The sequence below is a fragment of the Sebastes fasciatus genome, chromosome 6 (assembly GCF_043250625.1).
Source record: "Sebastes fasciatus isolate fSebFas1 chromosome 6, fSebFas1.pri, whole genome shotgun sequence".
Taxonomy (NCBI): Eukaryota; Metazoa; Chordata; class Actinopteri; order Perciformes; family Sebastidae; genus Sebastes; species Sebastes fasciatus.
In genome coordinates this window covers 7,681,633-7,703,709 of record NC_133800.1, presented here as the reverse complement: position 1 = coordinate 7,703,709, position 22,077 = coordinate 7,681,633, and the positions used below count along the sequence as shown (strand labels likewise).

Genomic DNA, 22,077 nt, shown 5'->3' with positions numbered 1-22,077 from the left:
GCTTGTGAACATAGTGGAGCATTTAGCAGCTAAAGAGACAGATATTTCCCTCAGGAGTTGGTAGAGAGCAAAAAAACAGAGCTAAAAGAGAGAGAATATTGGACTTACATACGGATGCAGACAGAAACATGACTCTAAATGAATGATAATGTTGCTTCATAACTGCTGGATGTGTAAATCAATTATCGCAGGCTTAAAAGAGACGTTTGTACAGATGATCTAAAGCTGATGATACCATGAGCTTTAGAGGTGTTGGTAGCTGTTTACAGTCTTTGTGTTAAGCTAAGCCACCTGGCTGCTACAGTAGCTGTAGCTAGATAGTTAGTGTACAGACATAGTGGTATCGATCTTCTCATCTAACTCTCGGCAAAAAAAGCATATAAGCGTATTTCCAAAACAATTTAAGATAACCATCTTACGTCCGAATGTTTTAAAATGCTAAATTATATATACTGTATATTGTTTTGATTTAGGTTTGAAAGAGACCAAGAAGACACGTTCAGTTTGGAGATAGATGACATTGCTCCTCTGAAGAAGATCAGAGTTCGGATCGATGGCTCTGGAAGTCGCCCTGACTGGTTTCTTGACAGGGTAACGTAAAGACTACTACTAGGGCTACTATCTATAGGAGCATAGATTTTTGTAACACCGAAGTCTTTTTATAGGTCTTGAGGAGTACTACTGCATATGTGAAAAAAATTATATAAAGCCTTTTGTGGCTACAGAAGGAACTGTCTCCAAAGTCTGAGAAATTGCCTCAAGTGATGTCTTTTGAGTCAACTGTAGTTTGATCTTCAGACTACAAGCTTGAAGATGAATAAAAATCTTTTGGTGTGGAGTTAGAAAGAAGTCAGTGGACCAGATCTCTGTAGCCCGTTCCACATCTCTGCTTGAGGATAGCCGCTCTAGGCTACATTAGCCACTACTAGCAAAATACACCCGAATGTCTGACTGAAATGTCAACAGTCAAGGTGCATTGTGGGTAATGTGGGCACCAGGTTTTGACAAGGAAGAATGTTGCGTGGAATAAAAAAAAGACAATATCTCTGGTTCTGCTGCATTGATTTTGATCAATTTTTTTGCTGTCCATTGGGACTCCGACAGTGTTATAGGAGTTTAATACTAAATCCACACATGGTGTCAGTAGTATAAGTTAGCATTAAAATTGCACCTTTTTAAATCACAATTTTGACATAAAAGGAAAACGATTAATTGTTCAGCCCTGGCAAAAAGCAGCTGTATTATTTTATCTGGTCCTATTAATGTAGAAAATAGATAAATACTTAAATTTAAGAAATAGAATTCAAATCCCAGTAGACTATTGGTCGGGGAAAAAAAAGCAAATACATATTTTCCTGAAATCCTTCAGTCCTGAAGACAACTAATATTGGTCTGTTTCTGTCATATCTGCTCCTGCAACTTAACAGTGATATTCACCAAGAAAACATGTAACAACAGTAAATGCTTTTAGATCCTGATGCGGGACCTGAACACAGAGGAGACGTATCTGTTTACCTATGAGAACTGGCTGTCAAAGACAAAAGGGCCAAAGAGGACGAAGGTGTGCGAGCTGGCAGCTGTGGTGGAGGAGGAGGAGATGGTGGAGAAAACTACCTACTTCATCCAAGTCCAGACCAGTGATGCCGGAGGTGGGGCACATTAGTTGCTTTTTTAATGAGCATTTTACATTTTACAAAAATACTTTAAAACAACTAAATGAGGCACAGTATTTATATACTGTATAGTATTACAGTATGTAAGGCCACAGGGTGTTTAAGTTGCACATGTATTTTACTACTGATTACGTACCATAATATATCCACGTCGTAGTAGCATCCATGCAACATTATTAGGCATAAACATGTATAAAGATGTGTTTTCATCAGTAAATGCCTGTGATATTTTAGGTGCCGGCACTGATGCCAATGTGTTTATGATGGTGTTTGGGGAGTACGGGGACACCGGGATGCTGCCTCTGAAGGAGAGCACCAACAGGAACAAGTTTGAGCGTAAAATGAAAGATGTGTTCAGATTCCCCGACATGCTCAGTCTGGGCGAACTGTCAAAAGTCCGAGTGTGGCACGATAACAAAGGTGAGGAGGAAAGGAGCGCTGGGTGTTGGAACAGACAACTATTAGAAGGATCTTTGTTCTCTAAAACAACAGAGTTAATATGATTGTGATTTGTCACAGTGATTTTTTTGTTTGTTTTTGTTTTAGACTTTCAAGGCTTGTTTGATTACAATCTCAAAATGTTTAAGGATGGTTCTACATGTCTGAGACCATAATGAGTTACATCAGGGAAAATCATTGCATTCATAAATCATTTTGCTGCTGCTGTTGTCAAATAGTTTCTGTTGAATCTGAGAAAATGTAATCAAATTTGACTGTATTTACGACTTTCTTAACTGGTATTTTAAAGATCAAGTTGGCAACAAAAAAAAGTATTTTTATAAAACTGTCACTGTATCCTGACAGTAGTGCATGAGACAGGTAATCTGTGCTCATAATGGCATTTGCAAGATAACACAGATCTGAGGAAAACAACCAGTCAGTGCCAATGAGTCTCGGGGCAGCTGTCAATCACTCGCGAACTCCGATCCTATGGTCAAACTAGGCAGATCAAATATCACTCAATATTGTGTTACTGTAATGTCTATTTCTCGCCTCAAATGTTTTCAGAAACATCTTGTAGTGTACTGTTTAGCTGTTGAATGAGAAAGTTTGTGACCTGGCCGGTGGCTGGTTTTGTCTCATCTTTTCATAACATGGCGGCCGGGTCACCAACTTTCTTATTGTACAGCTAAACAGTACACTACAAGATGTTTCTGAAAACATTCGAGGAGAGGAATATGCATTACAGTAACAGAATCATAATTTATATTTGATCCGTGCTGCGTAGTTTGACAGTTTGATCGGAGTTCGCCAGCTGTCCAGAGACTGGCCGGCTCCAGCTTGGCTCTGATTGGTTGTTTAGATTCAGGTGTTGTCGGAACTTGCAAATGCCATTAGGAGCACGAGGAGGAGGCAAAAGATTATCACAGATTATCTGTCTCATACACTGCTGTCGGGATATAGTGATAATTTTATAAAAATAACTTTTTATCATATTCGCTCAAAGTGACCGACTGCAGCTTTAGAGAAGGTTATTAATTAATTATGATTCCAGAATATTAGAACTCCTACTACCAGACATTTGGATGAAATGCCAAAATCTACTCTTTTTGCATACTGTTTTCTAATATTAAAAGAAAATGTTGACGTTTTTAGGAAATACGCTGGTTTGCTTTCTTGCCAAGACTTAGATGATGCGTTCAATACCAGGGGAGGGATATTGATATTTTTATCTAACTCTCGCCAGGAAAGTGAACAAGCTTATCCTACAAGAATGTCAAACTATTCCTTCAGGAGCTCCTCACACATCATTGCTTTTAGAAATCATTTCCATATTGAAAGGATGTTGTTGCTCTTGCTGTTAACAGGCCCTGCTCCTGGCTGGCACCTGGAGTACATTGACGTGAAAGATGAGGCCATGGACCAGACCTTTAGGTTCCCCTGTGACCGCTGGTTGGCTAAAAATGAAGATGACGGGCAGATAATGAGGGAGCTGGCCTGTGCCAACAACGACTCTATAGACCTCAGTGACAAAACCAGTTAGTAAAAACGGAAGTCTGTGGGCATAATTACAAGCTCTCTAATTGTTGGAGATGAACGACATGCAGCTAATTACAGCCATTTGCCAGATTTGAAATGCTCATAGTGTGACAATCTCTCTCTCTACATTGCCACAGAATATGAAATTGCCACAACAACTGCGAACACAGACGACGCCTCCACCACGGAAAACGCCTGGATTGCGTTGGAAGGAAGGAAAGCTCGTTCCAAGGAGTTTGTTCTGGAGAATAAGAAAAAGAAGTTCTTGTGGTAGGTCTTCAAAGGGGAGTCTAGGTGCCTCGGCTCACGGTAAAACCCTATTATGTGGCCTTACATAATCTCCTCTCTTTCACATGTTTTGTTTCTCTACCCTCTTTTATCTTGTAGCTTCACTTTCTGTTCTCCAAGTCTCAGCTCTCGGGAGAGCTAATCCCATGAGACGCACAAAAGAAGAACTCTCTGGCAGACCACTGAATTTAACCGTTCGCTGTTCTGAATCAAACCCTGCACAAACTCTGCTAGTAGTTGTGACTTTTGTTTGCCCTTTCACAGCGGTGCCACTGACACGTTTGAGTTCTCGTCGAAGCACGTGGGGGAGATTGCCGGCATCTGCATCGGCCACATTTCAAAAGATGGAAAGAAGGTGAAGAAGGAAGCCTTCTGGCATGTTATGGAGGTGGAGGTGACAGAAAGGGAGCTGGGAAACAAGTGAGTTGAATCTCATACATCCTGCATTATGTTCTATAAAAGGTCACGTTGATGTGACTTCGCACTATCCCTTCTGTTCAGGTATTTCTTCCGCTGTGATGCACAAATCCCCCTGGCAGCCAAAAAGGACCAATTCCTGACATTTGAGTGCTTCAAGACCATCGAGAGCTTCGCGAGCAAAGTCCGCAAGCTGGTCCCCGTCAAGTATGAAATCATAGTCATCACCGGGGACGTGAAAGGAGCTGGCACGGACGCCAACGTTTTCATCAGCATCTATGGCGTCAACGGTGACTCGGGCAAGCGTCATCTGCGGCAGAAGTTCCGCAACCTTTTTGAGCGAGGACGAACGGACCGCTTTGTTCTAGAAATGCTGGATCTCGGGGAGCTGCTGAGGGTCAAAGTGGAGCACGACAGCAGCAACTCCAGCTGCGGGTGGTATTTAGAGTGTGTGGAGGTGACCAACACAGCCAACTCAGTGACAACCATCTTTCAGTGTGGAAAGTGGCTGGACACTCTTAAGGCCGACGGGCAGATTCAGCGAGTGCTCTACCCCAAATATTAGGAGGAGGATGCATGAAACAAAGAGTAGGTGAGCATTCATTTAGAGACTTTTTGTTTTTCTACTACATGTTAGACGAGCTTTGTGACGAAAAAGACTATTACCAGACCTGAATGTACCTTTATGTCAACTTTTAAAGGAAACACCATTGTTCTTTTTTTAAGTTTGTGCCAACTGTTTTGGTTGCCCCTCTTCTAACTTCAGAAAAAGCCATTTACCACCATCTACTCTTGTACAATTTGAATATTACCCAAAGCAGATAATCCAACACAATAAACATTTAGTCATAATTTGTGTCAGGGTGAAGCGTTTTCACATCAGTACACACATCATGTTACACTGTCCTTAACACCTAAAGGTGGTAAAGAAAGCCAGGAATTAGTTTAAATTAGTGTGGAGTATGGATTTGGGAATCTAGAAAACTAGTAGTAAATGAGACCAGTATTCCTCCTGAAGTCTTTACAACCGTTTTGACGCAAATGCCACAATTCACACATTGTCTTTATATGAAATTGTGACAAAGAATAAGTATTAATTATTAATAAGAACTGCATTTTGTTGCTTTGCAAATTTACAAATTGTTTAGGGTTAAAATTGGTCAGCCTATTAAAGCAACCCGATCTCAAGGGAAGTCTTATTTTGACACGATATTACAAGGACATTTGCGAGTCATGAGGACGCATTTTAGGCTTTTCGCGTGTCATTTGTTCGCTGCTTTTCCCTTGTCATTTGTATGTGCCATTTGTACGCTGCTTTTCTCGTGCCATTTGTACGCTGCTTTTCGCGTTCCAATTGTACGCATCATTTGTATGCTGCTTTTCACGTGTCATTTGTACGCCACGCAACAAAACTACAGTAACATCCGCAGTTAGGTTTAGGCAACAAAAAACAGCTGGGTTTAGGAAAAAACTTCATGGTTTTGCTTGAAATAAACATGTAAACTAAATAAAATACGTACAGAAACAATGTAACATAAGTACGGAATACACGTCACTAAAAAACTAGTCACTACCGTAACTTACAAAACAAAATACCGGTCTCGAACACCAGTCTCCTGGTTGAAAGTCCTGTGTTTGTACATTGCGCACAAATGACACGCCAAAAGAAAGTACGGCAGCAAAAGCGCTATTGCACGCTTTTGCCTTAAACATTATTCAATTCATACGCCTTTTTGTGCAACCGGGCTAATTAAGGATTGATTTAATAATCAAATGTAGATGTAAATGGCTTTCTTTGGGTATATGGTAAGCACATTAATGTTCATAAATTCAAATTATAGCCCACAGATAAAGGATGTTTGAGGCTATACAATCATGATATATTGGCAAAACTATATTTTAAATATAAACATTTTTGATAAGGATCCCTTAAGTTAGTTTTTAAAGAAGTGTGACCGAAATATGTACCGAGCAGGACAAGGATACGGTTTCTAAATGATCTCATGCATATAATTGGCATTTCTGTGCTGCAATAAGAGCCGACATGTACACGGATACAGATATATCTGCGATAAGCAAATATTGGCCAATATATGTAATACAAACAGTTGACTGTTGAGTATTTTTTAAAGAAAATGACTATAACAGATGTCAAATAACACCCCAAATTAGATGAGTTCTCAGCATTTTAGGCAGTTTATTTGAAAAACACATACAAAAAGATCATATACAAGACAATAAATAAAAAAGAGACAGAACAGTTTGGGTTAAGCTATGCAACTTTTTGCATCATCATTAGTAATAAATACAGTACAAAATCCACCCAGAGTGAATCTAAAGATTTTCCACAATATTCACTGATCATGTTATTCTTCATTATGATTTAGCTATTGCTTTCATATTATTGATACATACTTCTACTTTTCTATAAAATACTCAAGATCATAAAACATTGCGCGGTTACAGCAAAACAGCAGTGTGTTGTACAAAGATGGCCACTTCCCTTTTTCACTGGCAGGTTAATAATCAACATTTTTTCAGCAGCAAAGAAACATCTGAAATATTCAAGAAGGTACAGCATCATATTAAACACATCTACAGAGCTACTCCCACATACACATAGGAAAACCTGAGAAGGACATGCATTAAAAAGCTTGTGCTTTAAGTTCTACTGTTCATTCCGGTTCATCAGCTTGAGTTAATACTATGGCTACTGTCCAGTTCGCTCTGGAGTAATGGAGTACACTGTGGAGGACGTGGGGTAAGGCCAGTGAGAGCACGAAATGAAATAATAATAATAATAAGACCAGCCAGCTTCATTCCAATCCAATAAATGTTATAATAATTTGCAGGATTAGTAGAGTATTAATAAGAAATGCACACCGAAAACGTAGTTAGCTTATTATACCCAGGTGTAAAACACGCTATCTATATTGTATAACCACAGTACACCAGAAATTTGCTCAATAAGACCAATGGCTCAAGTTAGCATGTTAGATACTTCCCAAAATCCCACACAAAGCAATTGCCAGCGATACATAAGGACAAATAATACAGCTCATTATGTGGGTCCTTAAATAATAAGCACTAAATTGAGATCCAGATATGATGGGAGTATCATGAACATGGTCAAAATAAAACTAATATTAAAAATTAAATCAATTATGACTGATTATGGGAAACGAAGCCGTATAATATAACAAAGGCAAGCTAATTGTGGAGCCGTACTAAGACAAAAAGGGGCTGTACCCCGTCGTCTGCTTCAGATCAAAGCAGGGGTGATGTTTAAGAAATGAACAGATTTAATAGTAAAATCAAGAGGTGGCATGAATGGAATGTAATCCAGATCAACAGCACCATGCTGGCTAGAAAATGTGTTGGGAAAACACCCCCAAGTCAATTTTTCAACAGGTTTCTTTTTTTCTCCTTTTGAAAAAGAAAACACAGACGGCATGCAAAAGCATCCCCACCGACCAATGCATAATGAGGTATTCTTTTTTTATATTTTGTGTTATTTTAAATAAATATATTGATTAAATTGCAAAGTTATGAGATAGACATTAAATATTCCACCACGATAGCTAGCTAGCTACAGTTAGTAATAAATAATGATTGTTAAATACTTAAGGCATCTTTAATCACAGCATTCTATGTGAACTAGCAAAACCTCCATTTTCATCCATCTGTAGTTTTTTGGATGGAGGTTTTCATACGAAAAGAAAAAAACAAACGCAACACAAACAGTCAAGTTACCCTCCAATAATACACAAGGAAGCATGAAAATACTCGGAACTGAATAGAAACACAAAATCTAGGACAAGAAGAACCCACACCACCAAACCAAAAAATCAGGCAACTCCATATTATAGTGCATTTACAAAACACAAGCTACATTATAACAACAATAAATATGTTTTTGCAGCATTGCAGCTTTTTCTTCACTATGGTTAAAATGGACAAGGACTCGGCATATTAGTACCATGTCCAAATTGGCATGTGAGCAAAAAAAAAAAAAAAAAATACAAGTAAGAAGAAAAAGAAAAATGGCAGAAAAAGAGACATTTGAAAATAAAATTAATGTTAAGAACGATTGTTTGGTATTTTTCAAATGGATGGCTTTTTCTCCCTTTCACCCTCCTTCAAGTGAACTACGCCGACATGGTTCATGCATGATATAGAGAAAACGGCTTCTATCACTGAACGTATCACAGTTGTTCTAGCAATACCATACACTACTACCATGGGAGAGGGGTGGTGGGGACAATCATACACATTCTAGCACATATCACAGGCAAACTAGTTTGTATTTTCCCTGTAACACCAGACACAGTCTTTTTTATCATAACAGTGGGAGCAACTTAGATTGAAATGAAAAGGAGGCCGATACACAACAGAGGCGATTCACTGTATATAGAAATCACATGTGCTTGTTTGATAGGCAATAAGGTTCTGGTAATAGGTAATACAAATGTCAGATTTTGATTCACTCTGATGGCAAGACCTCAGGCACTGCATCCTCAAGCCCATGCCGGCCTCTCATGTCATATGATCATGCCATGAGCGAGGCAACAGAGAGGAGTTGCAGTTAGACACGGATCTACTTAGCAGCGCTTTGAATCCTAAACGTCAGGAGAGAAATGCTACATTGGTCTGAGATCAGTGTCTAAGGGCAACTTTGGTCTACTCGGGATGAGTGGGGGGGAGGGAGAGGGGGTGTAGGGAAGGGGTATTAGGTGCATTCTTGTCCTCCTCTATGAATGAGTGGGATCATCAGAGTCATAGTATACGGTTCACATGCACAGACACACAGTCCCTGTTTCTACTGCTCCACAATATTAACGACACAGCCCAAGCCTGCCATACAGCATGCACATCTGAGGCCTCTGCTCTAGATAAAAGAGGCCCGACTACAACACTACACAGATCACTGGAAGCCATGCCTGCAGTTAGCGGGTTTTTGCATCAACTCTGATGGCATCTACTAACTGTAAATCCAAAACCATGTTAGACGAGAAAGAGGGATTTTTGGCCTTTTTACACAACTAGCTCTTTCCTCATTGTCTATGATTAATTAACACGCTGAATATTCTCTCTTATTTGAGCCAACATCTCTGTAGGTTTATTTTTTCACAAAAGGCTTTTGCTTGCTACACAACACTGTTACTCTGTAAATACTTATTCAGTACTATACTCCATTACACCACAAGCGTTCAGCTACGAGAGTTCACACCAAACAACCTCATGCTAATCATTTGATAATGTTCTGTACAGATGTGCTGAGGGCTTGGGCAGAGTGCAGCTTAAAGGATTTTTTCACAGGCCTGGGGGGGAAAGGGTTTAGATGTAGTGGCAGAGAAATGGCCTTAATACGCCACACTGAGCTGGGGAGGTTGGTGGTCAGAGTGTCCTCTCTCGATGGCTGTATGGAGAAACGTACACAGGGTGCACAATCTGACAGAATGTGTGTGTGTGTGTAGCCTCAGCACATCTGTCCATACGTGTCCGCTCCTACCTTTTACATCCAGCAAGTCCATTCAAACCAACCTTCAGTCCAGCCACCTATCTATATGCATCAACCCCCGTCCCTCGTTGTGTTGTAGGTGAATGTGCTTTGTTGATCCCTCTGTCACAGCTGTCTCAGAAGGCAGGCTCGTTGAGTGATGCAGAGGTGAAGAGAGGGGTGTTTGGCAGAGCTCCCCCCCCCCGGAGGGAGGCAATGGAGAATCAACAAGACCAGATCCAAAGCTGCAGGAGTCGACAGGAGCTATCAACTGTCGGGGGTCAGTTGGGTCTCAATGTCCACTCTACAAATGGGGCACTTTCTGCTGGTGGCCAGCCATTGGTCCACACACGCCTGGTGGAAGAGGTGCATGCAGGGTAATCTCCTACAGACAAAGAAGAGACAAGGTCAGGATTTTAACATACATGTCGGACTTCACTTCAACAAAATGTTCAGCAACAGTTAATCACTGCCCTTTGAAAACCAGGTAATCCATTAAATGTCAACTTTACTCAAGAGCAAAGATAAACACTTTGCTCATGATAAACACTCATGAGCAAAGATAAACAGCCCTGTTTACAGCTTTGTGACAGATAATCCAATAGGTTGTTTAACAGTTTATTTAGCTTAATTTTCTCAATTCATTTTTTTTTTCTTTTATAGATTTTTGTTTTTTGCCTTTATTTGATAGTGACAGTCATAGTTATGAAAGGGGGAGAGAGGGGATGACATGCAGCAAAGGGCCGCCGGTCGAATTCAAACCCTTGGCCACTGCGGTAAGAACTCAGCCTACCAGGTGAGCTACCGGGGCGCCCCCTCACTTCATAAATCGAATTTGGAGGTACATCAATTTCACTGGAAAGCAGCAATTTGGAGAAGTCTTTTGTTTACAAACAATTTCTAAGATAACGATACGATCTCTTAAGATTTTGTTCTTTTTATTTCATTGACATTTGGATCTTGGTCTATGTCATACATATATTGACTTTAATGAATCTTTTTTGTGTGTTTGATACTTTTTACCTTTTCTGTTTTACTAATCAAATTAGTCGATCAACAGAATATTCATTCGTAAGTATTTTGATAATCAAGTAATCGTTCAGTAATCTTTCTAGCAAAAATGCCAAAACAAATCTCTGGTTTCAGCTCCTCCAATGTGAGGATTTGCTGTTTGTTCTTCGTCATATACAGATTGATAGTAAACTAAATATCTTTGGGGTTTGGACTGTTGATTGGATAACACAAGTAATTTCATTATGTCAGCTTCAAATCTGGGAAATCATAATGGCCATTTTTTCAAGAGTTTCTGAAATTTCATAGACAAATCAATCGATTAACCAAGAAAGTCATCTGCAGGTTCCTTGAAAATAATTGTTTGATCTGCTTCCTGAAGAAAAATGTCAATTGTTTCTTCTTATGATTGAATTTCCCTTGTTTTTTAAGTTTATATTTTCTAAAAAATGTTAATGTCAGACATTGGATGCTTGTCTTGATGAAGGTTGATGGACTGTGTAAACACCAACGATGGAAATAAGTCCAGGATTTCATTGTTCCGTCTCTGAAAAAGTCTAATATGTTGTATTTTGTAAATACATTAGTTGTCAATAAACCAAACCAAAAAAGAGAGTTGTAAATAGCTGTGTGAAACAGCTGCTGCTCTGCTTAGTTACACCAAGTTAAAGTCCTTTAAATCTTTAATGTGCATGTGATTCATGGGTCCTGTCATGCTCAGTATCCAGATTGTGTCTAGAATAGATCCAGTTGTCCGACCGTGGCTCATATTTGACATTAGAATGCGTCTCAACTGACTTCTTGTGATCAGATTTCGCTTCACGTTTGATTTCTTCTGCGGGGAAACTGCAAGTGCTGCTAAAAAAAATCCACATTTGTGCTTTATAATATAGCTAGAAGAAGGATTTCTGTGTTTGAGGTGCAATTGTGTATATTTAGCATTTTAATGTCAAATGTGAAGAACCAAAGGCATATGCTCTTATCACAGCTGTCTTCTTCAACTTTAACCTCAGGAGTCCAAACTACACAAAGCCTGAAACATCACGAATGATGAATGCTTGGAAGAACAGAGATTTTTCGGGTTCCCATCATAACAACTTGCATAAACAATATAAATCAACAAGCAAATCCAAACTCTATCACCATATCCCTGCTCCATTTCTTCTTTTAAATACAACCACACACATCCCCGAACCTAGAAAACCTGAACCTCTCCCCTACTTTGCTCTTCTTTTCTGTTTTTCACAGAGTAAAGTAACTTTTGCTGGTTAGACGGATCACAACACTGGACACACATCATAAGGTTGTGTGAAATGCTAATGTTGCCTTCAGGCGGTATTTTCAAGACGACGTGCTGGAGGGAATCCTGTGATAGGATTTTAAAACCTGATGCTTTGAACTGGCGTGGCAGAACCAATTTAGGGTTAAAAACGGCTTTTTGGTCACAACACGGTGCTTAAGTCCACTGCATTGTAGAGGTAGGATGTAAAAACAAATATTATGGACAATTAAGACATACCATGTCTGTCTCCGGGATTTAACTTAGCACAACACAAACAAATGTCTCCCCCCAGGAGATGAACTGTATGCACAGCTTTATGTTCACATCTGCATAATGAGCCTTTCCCCCCCTTTGAAAAAGCAAAAGATGAGCGTATAGTTGTACCTGACATCCTCTGCATCCTCCAGCATTGACAGACAGATGGTGCACTTCTCGTCGGTGTCCAGCTCCTCGTCTTCCAGACACATCTTCAGGTCCTGGGGTATTCTCTGCAGAGAGAGAGAGAGAGAGAGAGAGAAAAGGCAAACAGACTTTAATTATTAAAGTGTGTCTTGCAGCTGCGTGTTAGGAGCTGATATGTTTATGCCACGGGTGTCTCTCAGCCAGCCCAGACGAAGAAGAAGAAGAAAAGAGTCACCTAATCATGCTCCCCAGAAGAAGAAAAAAAATAGACATCAGATGGAAAAGACTCAATTACTTCGTCTCACTCACAATGTACCAAATGATCCGACACTCTTCCCAGAGTATTTGGGTCACAGTCAGTGTAGACGGGTTTTTTAAATTCATTCCACGCACATATCTGCAGACAGCTGGATGACTCATCCCTCGCCTTGAATTGTGCACACTGCAGACCTGTCTGACTAATCTGCTAACTGAAATTAGTTTGACCTTTGAACTGCTGTGAGAGTCGTGACCCTCTCACTTCACTCAATGATCCTGTCGACCCCAGCGCTGCCCTTTTCCATCCCCGTCTTTCACGTCCAGCTCAACTTATTTCTTGCTCAATGCCTACGTCTGAACCAGACCACATCAAAAAGATCCATCGTTCATTTAGCAAGTAAAAAGCTGACCATATTTTTACCTTTTTGTACTTATGGGGGAAGGTGAATCTCTCTATGGTGGTTTGGACCGCTCCACGGTTTACACTGCCCAGCCTGTCCTCCAGCTGCAGAAGCTCCTAGAAAGGAATGACATGTCTTTTAATTCTTTTAGGTAAAGGTTGAAAGTCTGACTAAAGGCATTTCTGTATTTGTAGGCTGAGATTAACAAAATTCCCATGTGTATAATAACATATTTAAATACAAAAGACATACAAGTGCAGAATGCTAAAATGAAATTGGTGCTTTGAGGAACAGGAAAGAGCCTCTCTGAAAACAATTGCATCTTGTTAAAATGAAAACAAACGTCACGAGATTAAAGGCAGTTGGACCGTTTGAGGCATCTGGAAGCCGGAGTAATTGGAAATAAGAAAATCAGTTACACACTCGAGCCTGTCCAGAGCATTGGTCACGGAGGAAACAATGATAAATGAGTGTAGACTGGTGTGTCTGCTGAGGAGAGAGTGGTACGGACCTCATAGCTCTCTCTAACAGCAGACGCGTGGCGGGAGGGGTTGAGGCTCTGCAGAGCCAGCAAGTGCAGCTGGGGATATGGGTAGTTTCTGATCTCATGGACAACCTGGAAGATGACAGATAAAAGAAGCTAGCATCAGCGCTGCAGCAGAAATCAGGAAAAACTGGAACACAGTTCCTCCCCGGTTGCTGGGTATCGAGATTATTCTCAGAAAACCCAGAGGAGGAGTCAACGGGAGTTCATCGAGACAAACATGATTGATTGTGCTGAGGTAGAGGGGGGCTCACCACTTGTGTTGAGGCATTGTTTCTAGGGAAGTGGTGCATCCTAGGAGAGGTCAAGTAGTGCTGATAGTGCTGCGGCAGCGGATGGATGTGATACTGGTGGGGGGGCAACCCAGCATCTACACTTAGATCCCTGGACAGAAACAAAAAACAAGTCAGCCAATGGCACCCGAGTCATTACTTCATTGCGTTTCTGGCAAATAGCCTTTTGATAACAGTGGATTAACATAGCTGTATTTACTCTAGTGATTCCCAACCAGGGGTACTTGTACCGCAGGGGCTACCTCTGCAGTTACTTGAAAAGACTGTGGAGTAAGGTGAACTTATTCTGATTAGAATAAAAGAAAATTAATCCATGTAACAGTGTGTTCAGAGTGCATAAAAACTAGTTAGCCAGTGGACAGAGAAGTCTAAGCAGTTAGCTAAAAGTACTGGACAAATGCTTTAAATGAATGTCTATCGTTGAAGTGGGTACTTGAGTTTATCTGACCGAGCTGTGCGGGTACTAAAGACAAAAAAAGATTGGAAACCAGCGACTTAAGTTATGTGTGAACTGGAGCTGCAGGACTTGAGTCCAGTTTAAACCCTTCTTCTCTTATGTTTGGGCCAGTCTTGGTCTTATTATGATTATATTGTCTTCATCACTAGTGCTCTAGGTTGTTGTTGTTTAGGGCTGTCAAAAGTTAACGCGATAACGTGTTTACGCATAATTTCTTTAACGCAATGTTCGAGCTTGTCTCAAAGGAGGCTAAATAACACTCCAAACTTGCGCTACATTTTTGGTGAGGAAAAACCGGCATGGCCATTTTCAAAGGGGTACCTTGACCTCTGACCTCAAGATATGTAAATGGGTTCTATGGGTACCCACAAGTCTCCCCTTTACAGACATGCCCACTTTATGATAATCACATGCAGTGTTGGGCAAGTCATAGTCAAGTCAGCACACTGACAGCTGTTGTTGCCTGTTGGGCTGCAGTTTGCCATGTTATGATTTGAGCATGTTTTTTATGCTAAATGCAGTACCTGTGAGGGTTTATGGACAATATTGGTCATTGTTTTGTGTTGTTAATTGATTTCCAACAATAAATATATACATACATTTGCATAAAGCAGCATATTTGTCCACTCCCATGTTGATAAGAGCAATAAATACTTGACAAATCTCCCTTTAAAGTACATTTTGAACAGATGAAAAACATGTGATTAATTTGCAATTAATGGCAATTAATTATGGACAATCATGCGATTGACAGCCCTCGTTTTTTTTATGATTTTGTTACTCCGATTTTCATCGACAAGAGATTTGCAACATAGATTAATAAAAAATAACCACATTTTGGCAAATACGATCTCGTATCTCAATATTAAGCACAAAACATAACTTTGCTTTTGATCTTCAATCTTGTAGAGCTGCTGTGGGTTGCTCTACCTCTCCTTAAGCATTAATGTTGCATTTAGCGAGACATGTACAATGTTTATTGCCAATTTTAGTGTCTAATAAGAGTTGGTTTGCTTTGGGCTCTTTTTAAACTTGGTCTGAAACCCCTTTCATCTGTTCTTGACCCAGATTTGACGGCTGTCTGGTGCAGTCAAACTAAGAAAAGCTGACAAAAAAAGGACGTCTTGTCCGACTTTGAGTATCACTGGTGCAGAAATGAGTGGTGTATAATTCAGGATAATTTCTGTTGGTATAAAATTGAAACCTACATCATGAAAACCACTTTTTTTATAACAAAAAGAAAGGCATTGTTTGCCTCTGTAGCACTGCATACTGGGTAAAAGAACTCCTTATGTATTAATGTTACATTTGGTGAGATGTATACAGTTTATTGCCAATTTTAGTGAGTTGATTCACTTTGGGCTTTTTTTCAACACCAAATTGAATTATCAGTGTTGTGGAAATGAGTATTACATTATTTTGTATCATTTAATAAGACTGTTTGTATGAAATCTAAACTTACATCACGACAATGTACTTTTCAAACATCCATAAAATAGCTGACCGTTTGCCTCTGTGGTGCTGCATACTGTAATGACACACACTTATACAGTATATAAGAGATACTGCTTACCAGTCTGTGCCCTCAGCCAGGTAGCGGGGCTGCTGCACCACAGGCTGAGGAGGGACATGAAGAGGGGGAGCAAACTCGTAGCCGGGCCGCAGTCTGTGGGGCTGGTGAGGAACTCTCTCTGGGGTGCGTCTACCAAGTCAAATAATCAAGTATTTTAAAACATCTTAGGAAAAGGTCACTGCAAAAACCACGAGGTTAACTGGAAACATTTTGTCTTTTAGATTTAAATTTCCCCTGCACACCCCCGTCGTGTGCATACCTGGAGGGTGGCAGGATGTGTCGGTGCTGGGCCTCGAGGATCTGCTGCTGGAGGAGGTATTGCTGGTGTAATGCCTGAGGTAGGAAGGGAGGGGCAGGGAGGTCCTGGAACTGGGGAGCGGGCAGGGAGTTGAGGGGCGGGTGGAGCGGAGGGCCATGCTGGTGGCCGGGAGGGGCCAGGTGGGGGTTAATGCCCGACTGTGGCTGCCCTGGGTGGGGCATGGGGAAGTCCATGGGCAGCGGGGCCTGAGGACCTAACTGGAAGTGCCGGCAAGAGGTAGCATGGCTGTGCTGCTGCTGCTGCTGCTGCTGTTGCCGGTTGAAATGGGATCCTGTGGAGGATAAGGAGAAGTTGTCAAGCACCTGAGGGGAGAGATTATGTGGAATTAATTGTGGGTGAAATGTGGTGTCACTGTGTGCGTGTGATATAGCATGTTAATGAAGCCCTACCTCTTACCTAGGGTGAAAAATACTTCTGTGGGGGTGGGAAAATGATGGTTACCACAAGTACCATGAACATGACAACCGTTTTTGGTCCTGCACACAATACGCGAGCTTTCGTTTCTTTAATCGCATTTCCGACCTCTGGATCGACTCCTGGTCTTCTGATTCACAGACAAGCGAACTGGATCAGATCAGATGAAATCTACCAGTTTATACGGTCTTGAACGCAGCTTGGTTCTTGTAAATCCTGCAGCCGACAAGAGGGTCAGTGCACTCTGACTGAAAACCTTTAGTACCTGCCTGTCTAGAAGATAAACTGTTTGGGTGCCAAGTCTCTATCTATATAACCGTAAAGAGCAATTCCTTCCTTCTTAAAAAAGAAACCACAATAAATTCACATTATTATGCATGTGTGCTTCACTGAGACCTACTGTATCTTTGTGTCTTACACATACAGTGTAGCTCTACTTGTTATTCTCTCATATGAACATTCAGGAGTTGAGAGGAAATAGCTTGAATGCCTTTTTTTACCCTCTCTAACCACAACTATTTGGCAACTTCAATGAACGGACTGCTGTGAAAGCTCAACATTGGAAAAAATACAGTCTAACTTGTGCAGTGTGGTTTTAATACTGAGCTTGTGCTTAAAAAGACCTTTTTGATTAAGCAAGGGCTGAGAAATTGCAATAACAAATGTAGCTTTTTAGAAGTTTTGAGGAGATCCTGGCTTCAGGGAGCCATGATTGGTTTACAGTGGAGCAGAATTCACTGTGCTCTGTTATGTCCATCTGGCAGAAACCGAAGCAGTGAATTTTACAGAGTTTGGACGTTATAATTGTGCAGTAAGATCCCAGTACAAATCTGCTTTGACAGTGCAAAAGAGACGACGAAATCTGGCGTAAACAGTGAATTATATTTTTTAAAAATCATGAGGAAATAGGCAAAGTCTACATTGCATTTACTAGGAGTACGCTTGAAAAACGCAGTATGATTTTAAAAACACACCCAGCAAAGATAGGCAGTATGACCTTCCAGCAATATTTACAGGTCGCCAGTGTTGCCGGGCAGACAACAGATGACCTTGCTGTCGTGGGTCAAAGGCTCAAGGCTAGACTGTAAAAGTAGCACACTGCGTTTTCAAGCGTCTCAGTGAAAACGATCACCATGAATGACAGCAGATAGACTCATTCAGGCCCTGTGATGGAGGAAGCGTGGAAATTGTCTATCTTTGTCACAGCGGGAGAGGAGGTGGGGAGGGGGGGTGGAGGGGGGCAGGTAGGGACAAGGGAGAGGGAGGACAATAAATGGAAATCAGCAAGAAGCACACTGAAGGTTAGGAAAAACACTATATTCTTTATTGAAAAATATTAGTATATGTGGAATTTGTGTTTTTTTTTTTCTTGTTTGTTTGTAATAATAGTATAAATCCATGCAACAAAAATAAACAACATAGACTGAAGGCAAGGCCCACCATGCTCCATATAGGGTTAAAAAGAACAAAAGCGGCATCCAATGAGCAGACGTGTTGGCTACAGCACATGATTTCAGTACAGCAGGGTACATCTTTACTACAGAAAGATTACATTGGATTTTCACTAGTCAATGTAGAAAAACAGAAAACAAAAAATTATGAATCATAAATGTGACCATGCATTGAAAGTACTATTACCAGAACAAAAGGTAAAGAGAGACCACAACCAAACAATAAAAGACGTTATTACTAATAGAGGATCTCTTTAGCAGTGCAGGAAAATAGGCATCCCTGTGAAATGGATAGCATTTTGGCCTTATGTTAGTGGGGAAAATTGGGAAGTGATGAACCACCAGTGAGCATGTTTTGCTTCCGTAAATGTTTAGAGGTTGCCCGTAAGGGGCAAACAGCCCTGACAATTCAGTGTGATTCGAAGCTTGAGAATTTGCAAAGGGAACAAAAGGATTACACAAAAATGGAGACAGTTATGGCAGGTTGTTGTGTGCAGGTGCAGTGTACCTTCAATCATTTCAAGTGATCACATGACAGCATTTGCTGGAAGTTTTAAAAATGAAAAATGCCATGCATATGGTTCCAATTTGCATGTTTTTCTTGTTTTAATTAGAGGTCACTTTAATCATGTACATTGCACCTTGTGTGAAAGAGAAGGAAGATGAGCCAAATTCTGGTGTTCAACAATGCAGTGCGGTATTTAAGATCATGCAAAATGTATCCACTTTACAGGAATTTACAGCATGTTGTCTATCAAAGACTGGATGGGAGGTACACAATGACATTCAACTGATATCTAAAAAAGGAGCTAAAATGTTCACTCAGTGCTACAGCAATTTGACAGAAAAAAGACAAAAAAGTGCTCTGTTTCTAGGTGTTAGCTATTGTTTTAGTCTTGCTTAACATGGAAAGTCTATGGCTGAATACATCTTGGGGAGGGGGGGGTGCTTTTTTAATACCAATGTCGTCTTCTGATGGAAAGAGGAAATGAAGAAGGGATTCACAATACAGCTAAATGCAGAGAACAGGCAGAGGCCACGCCACACCACACAGCAGCAGATGATCATTAGCTACACAATGGGGGGGACGACAAAGATCTGATAAATGCAGAATGTAGAGCCAGCCTCCATACTATGAAACAGGGAAATAAGAACAGAAATAAAAGCACAATGAAATCATTGATGCCACTGTTATGAAATTAATGTTACACTGTAGCGTTACCATTGTTTAAACTGTGACCGCAGACTCGGGGTCTTTTTTCTTTTGCAATTCGGCAGCTCCAAACAAAACAGCTGCTGAATTAGCAAATCATGATAACACTCATAATAGTAAAGGCGACTGATGCTTTAATGGATCGGAAGCTCCTACGGGCAACTGGCCATGTATCGATTAGTCCATTGGCCGACTGACACGGATAATAAAGAGTGAAATCACGGTAGAAACACGGCGAGCGCTAGCAGAGAAGCAGATGATCTTCAAATGACATCATCCAGGCTCAGATAAGCTGACTGGCTGGACAGGCTCCGTCTAGTTTGCGGTATTTTTTACAGTGCAAACACACGATAGCGCCTTGTGAGGGGGAATGACAATACATCGTGAAATAAAAATAGTAACATGTAGCTGTCTCAGATTAACAGGATTGTCTCTGCAGAGATGTGTTTAGACAGCAGGTATTGTGGACAGCCCGCCCCGAGCAGCAGAGTGAAATCCTTTGTGAGAGATGTTTCCGTTCCAGCACATAGCCGGAGCCAACGAGCCAGTTAGCTTATCTTTTAGCGGCGGTGTTTTTATTAGATTACACTGATGGTCGCCCGGAAAACAACATTATTCGGTGGTCTATAGTAATCTGCAGTGAACATACATTAAAGTAGTATCACGTTGCGGATAATTAACGATTAATTTGACGGTTAATTTTAAAGCTAGCTAACGCGAGCTAGCCTAAAGGGCTAACCTCGAGCTAGCTAGCCGACAGCTGCAGTGAATATTCAGATAAACAGGGCACATGTTGTGGATCGATATATTAATCATAATACCGTACCTCTGTTTCTCACTGAGCCGAATACAGGAAGAACCAGATATCCGACATGCACTAAGACCATCCTGGGATCCTTATCTTGTGATTCCTGCTGGGTTATCTGGAGAGAAAGAGGAGTAGTAGCAGCCCATGCGGATCTACATTCAGGCGGCTGGCTGGTTGTTGTTGCTGGCTGGCTGGCTGGCTAGTAGCACCACACAGGCTCAGGCTCAGGCTCAGGCAGACCCAGAGAAACCACTGTCTGTCTGACTCCTCCGGCTGGCTGGTTGGTTGTCGCTGACTAAAGCAGACATGTCATGAGATGTCCGGAGCTGAAGAGGGCGATGTTGCGACGCTACATAACGATACCAGAGCTGGAGGTGTCTCCAGGTTATTAACCTACTGGAAGAAGCTTTGATTGTCAACTCACATTGATAAAAACAATAGTATTAATCAGCTATTGTTTCATGTTTAGGGGCGAAAACCAGACACAGTAGCTACATTAACATATCTAGTCATGAACTCATATGACCTTAACTTTCACTATGTTGCTCTTTCATAAAGTTGGGGGACTCACAGAGACTATATATATATAGCTTATATTGTATATTGGTAGAATTTAAAAATGTTTTATTCTTATTTTATTCTAACGTTTTTTATCTATTCTTTGTTATTATACTGCTTATTTGCACCAACAAAACCAAAGCAAATTCCTAGTGTATACCTCTTACACCTGGCAATAAACACGATTCTGATATATATATATATATATATATATATATATATATATATATATATATATATATATATATATATATATGAGCTACGTATGTAAGAAAATTGTGAAAAATCACATTTTTAGAGAGCTGAAGTTGACATCTTTAAACTGCATTTTCTGTCAGACAAACGTAAATTTACAATTTAATAAAAAAGAGAAAACCAGCAAATCCTCACATTTAAAGGGACTATTTGTAACTTTCAGAAATGCTTGTTAACAGCGACACCTGTGGCCGTGAAATCAACGAAAGTCAGCGTCGAGCTCGCGCTTGCTCGCTCTAAATAGATATGAACGAGCATCGCTCAACACAGTGAGGTGACACACGTCAGCTAAAACCACAATATCACTCTATATTTCAGCTGCTTAGCAGTAATGTTAGCTGACCAGACGAAGGTCTCTCCATGAATCACTGCTGATCCTAGTGTTGGCTTTTCCTGCCTCAGCGCAGGCTGAGAGAGCAGGAAGACACCAGCACCCGGGTCGGAGACGAGACGACAACGTTTCTCTCTGCGGAGCCCCGTCACTTCACAAGACACGGAAAACCTCTGTTGGTCTGGAGGAGATGCAGCAGTTATTTCTGCACAAATGTCCACTGATCATTCACTAGATATTCTCAGAGCTAAACTAACTCTTCTGCAGTGTGGAATGAGCGCGCATTCACATCTAGAGGTGGAGCGAGTACGCGAGAACGCGCGCTGTGTGTCAGTGAAGGCAAGCAGAGGAACAGAGGCTCCGGCCACACACGAGCGTGCACATGCGAGCGCACATGTGTCCCGACCCGGTACATTTATACGCTTAAAAAGTTACAAACAGTCCCTTTAAGAAGCTGGAATTAGAGATAGTTTGGCATTTTTGTCTAAAAAAATTATTAAATTAATTTTCAACACAGTTGCCATTAGTTTTCTGTTGATCGATTAATCTATTAATTGACTAATTGTTTCAGCTTTAGTATTAAGCCCAAACTGACCTTGATAATTTCATCAGGGTTATTTTTCTCAAGCTAATAACGGTACCAAAGCTG

General features: G+C 40.8%; 2 protein-coding genes across 4 annotated transcripts in view; one reads left to right on the top strand and one right to left on the bottom strand.

The window, feature by feature from the left end:
• loxhd1b (lipoxygenase homology PLAT domains 1b) overlaps positions 1-6,379 on the top strand; it is a 33,267-nt gene extending 26,888 nt beyond the window's left edge. Inside the window, 7 exon segments of the mRNA XM_074637440.1 lie at positions 474-591; positions 1,472-1,649; positions 1,908-2,093; positions 3,482-3,652; positions 3,791-3,923; positions 4,206-4,361; positions 4,443-6,379. Of these exon segments, the coding sequence (XP_074493541.1) occupies positions 474-591; positions 1,472-1,649; positions 1,908-2,093; positions 3,482-3,652; positions 3,791-3,923; positions 4,206-4,361; positions 4,443-4,923 (1,423 nt within the window). The 3' untranslated portion in view covers positions 4,924-6,379.
• Positions 6,380-6,531: 152 nt separating this feature from the next.
• On the bottom strand, positions 6,532-20,642 carry ark2cb (arkadia (RNF111) C-terminal like ring finger ubiquitin ligase 2Cb). 3 transcript variants are annotated; one of them, XM_074637438.1, is made up of 8 exons: positions 20,303-20,642; positions 16,339-16,669; positions 16,080-16,208; positions 14,011-14,140; positions 13,724-13,828; positions 13,233-13,316; positions 12,536-12,639; positions 6,532-10,243 (listed from the first exon to the last, which is right to left on the bottom strand). In XM_074637438.1, the coding sequence occupies exons 1-8, from the start codon at positions 20,361-20,363 to the stop codon at positions 10,126-10,128; spliced, it is 1,062 nt and encodes a 353-aa protein (XP_074493539.1). In that variant the 5' UTR covers positions 20,364-20,642; the 3' UTR covers positions 6,532-10,125. The 3 variants fall into 3 exon arrangements, with proteins under 3 accessions (XP_074493539.1, XP_074493538.1, XP_074493540.1); XM_074637437.1 differs by having other exon boundaries at positions 13,233-13,328; positions 20,303-20,639; XM_074637439.1 differs by lacking the exon at positions 20,303-20,642 and adding an exon at positions 16,795-19,334 and having other exon boundaries at positions 13,233-13,328.
• Positions 20,643-22,077: the final 1,435 nt, after the last annotated feature.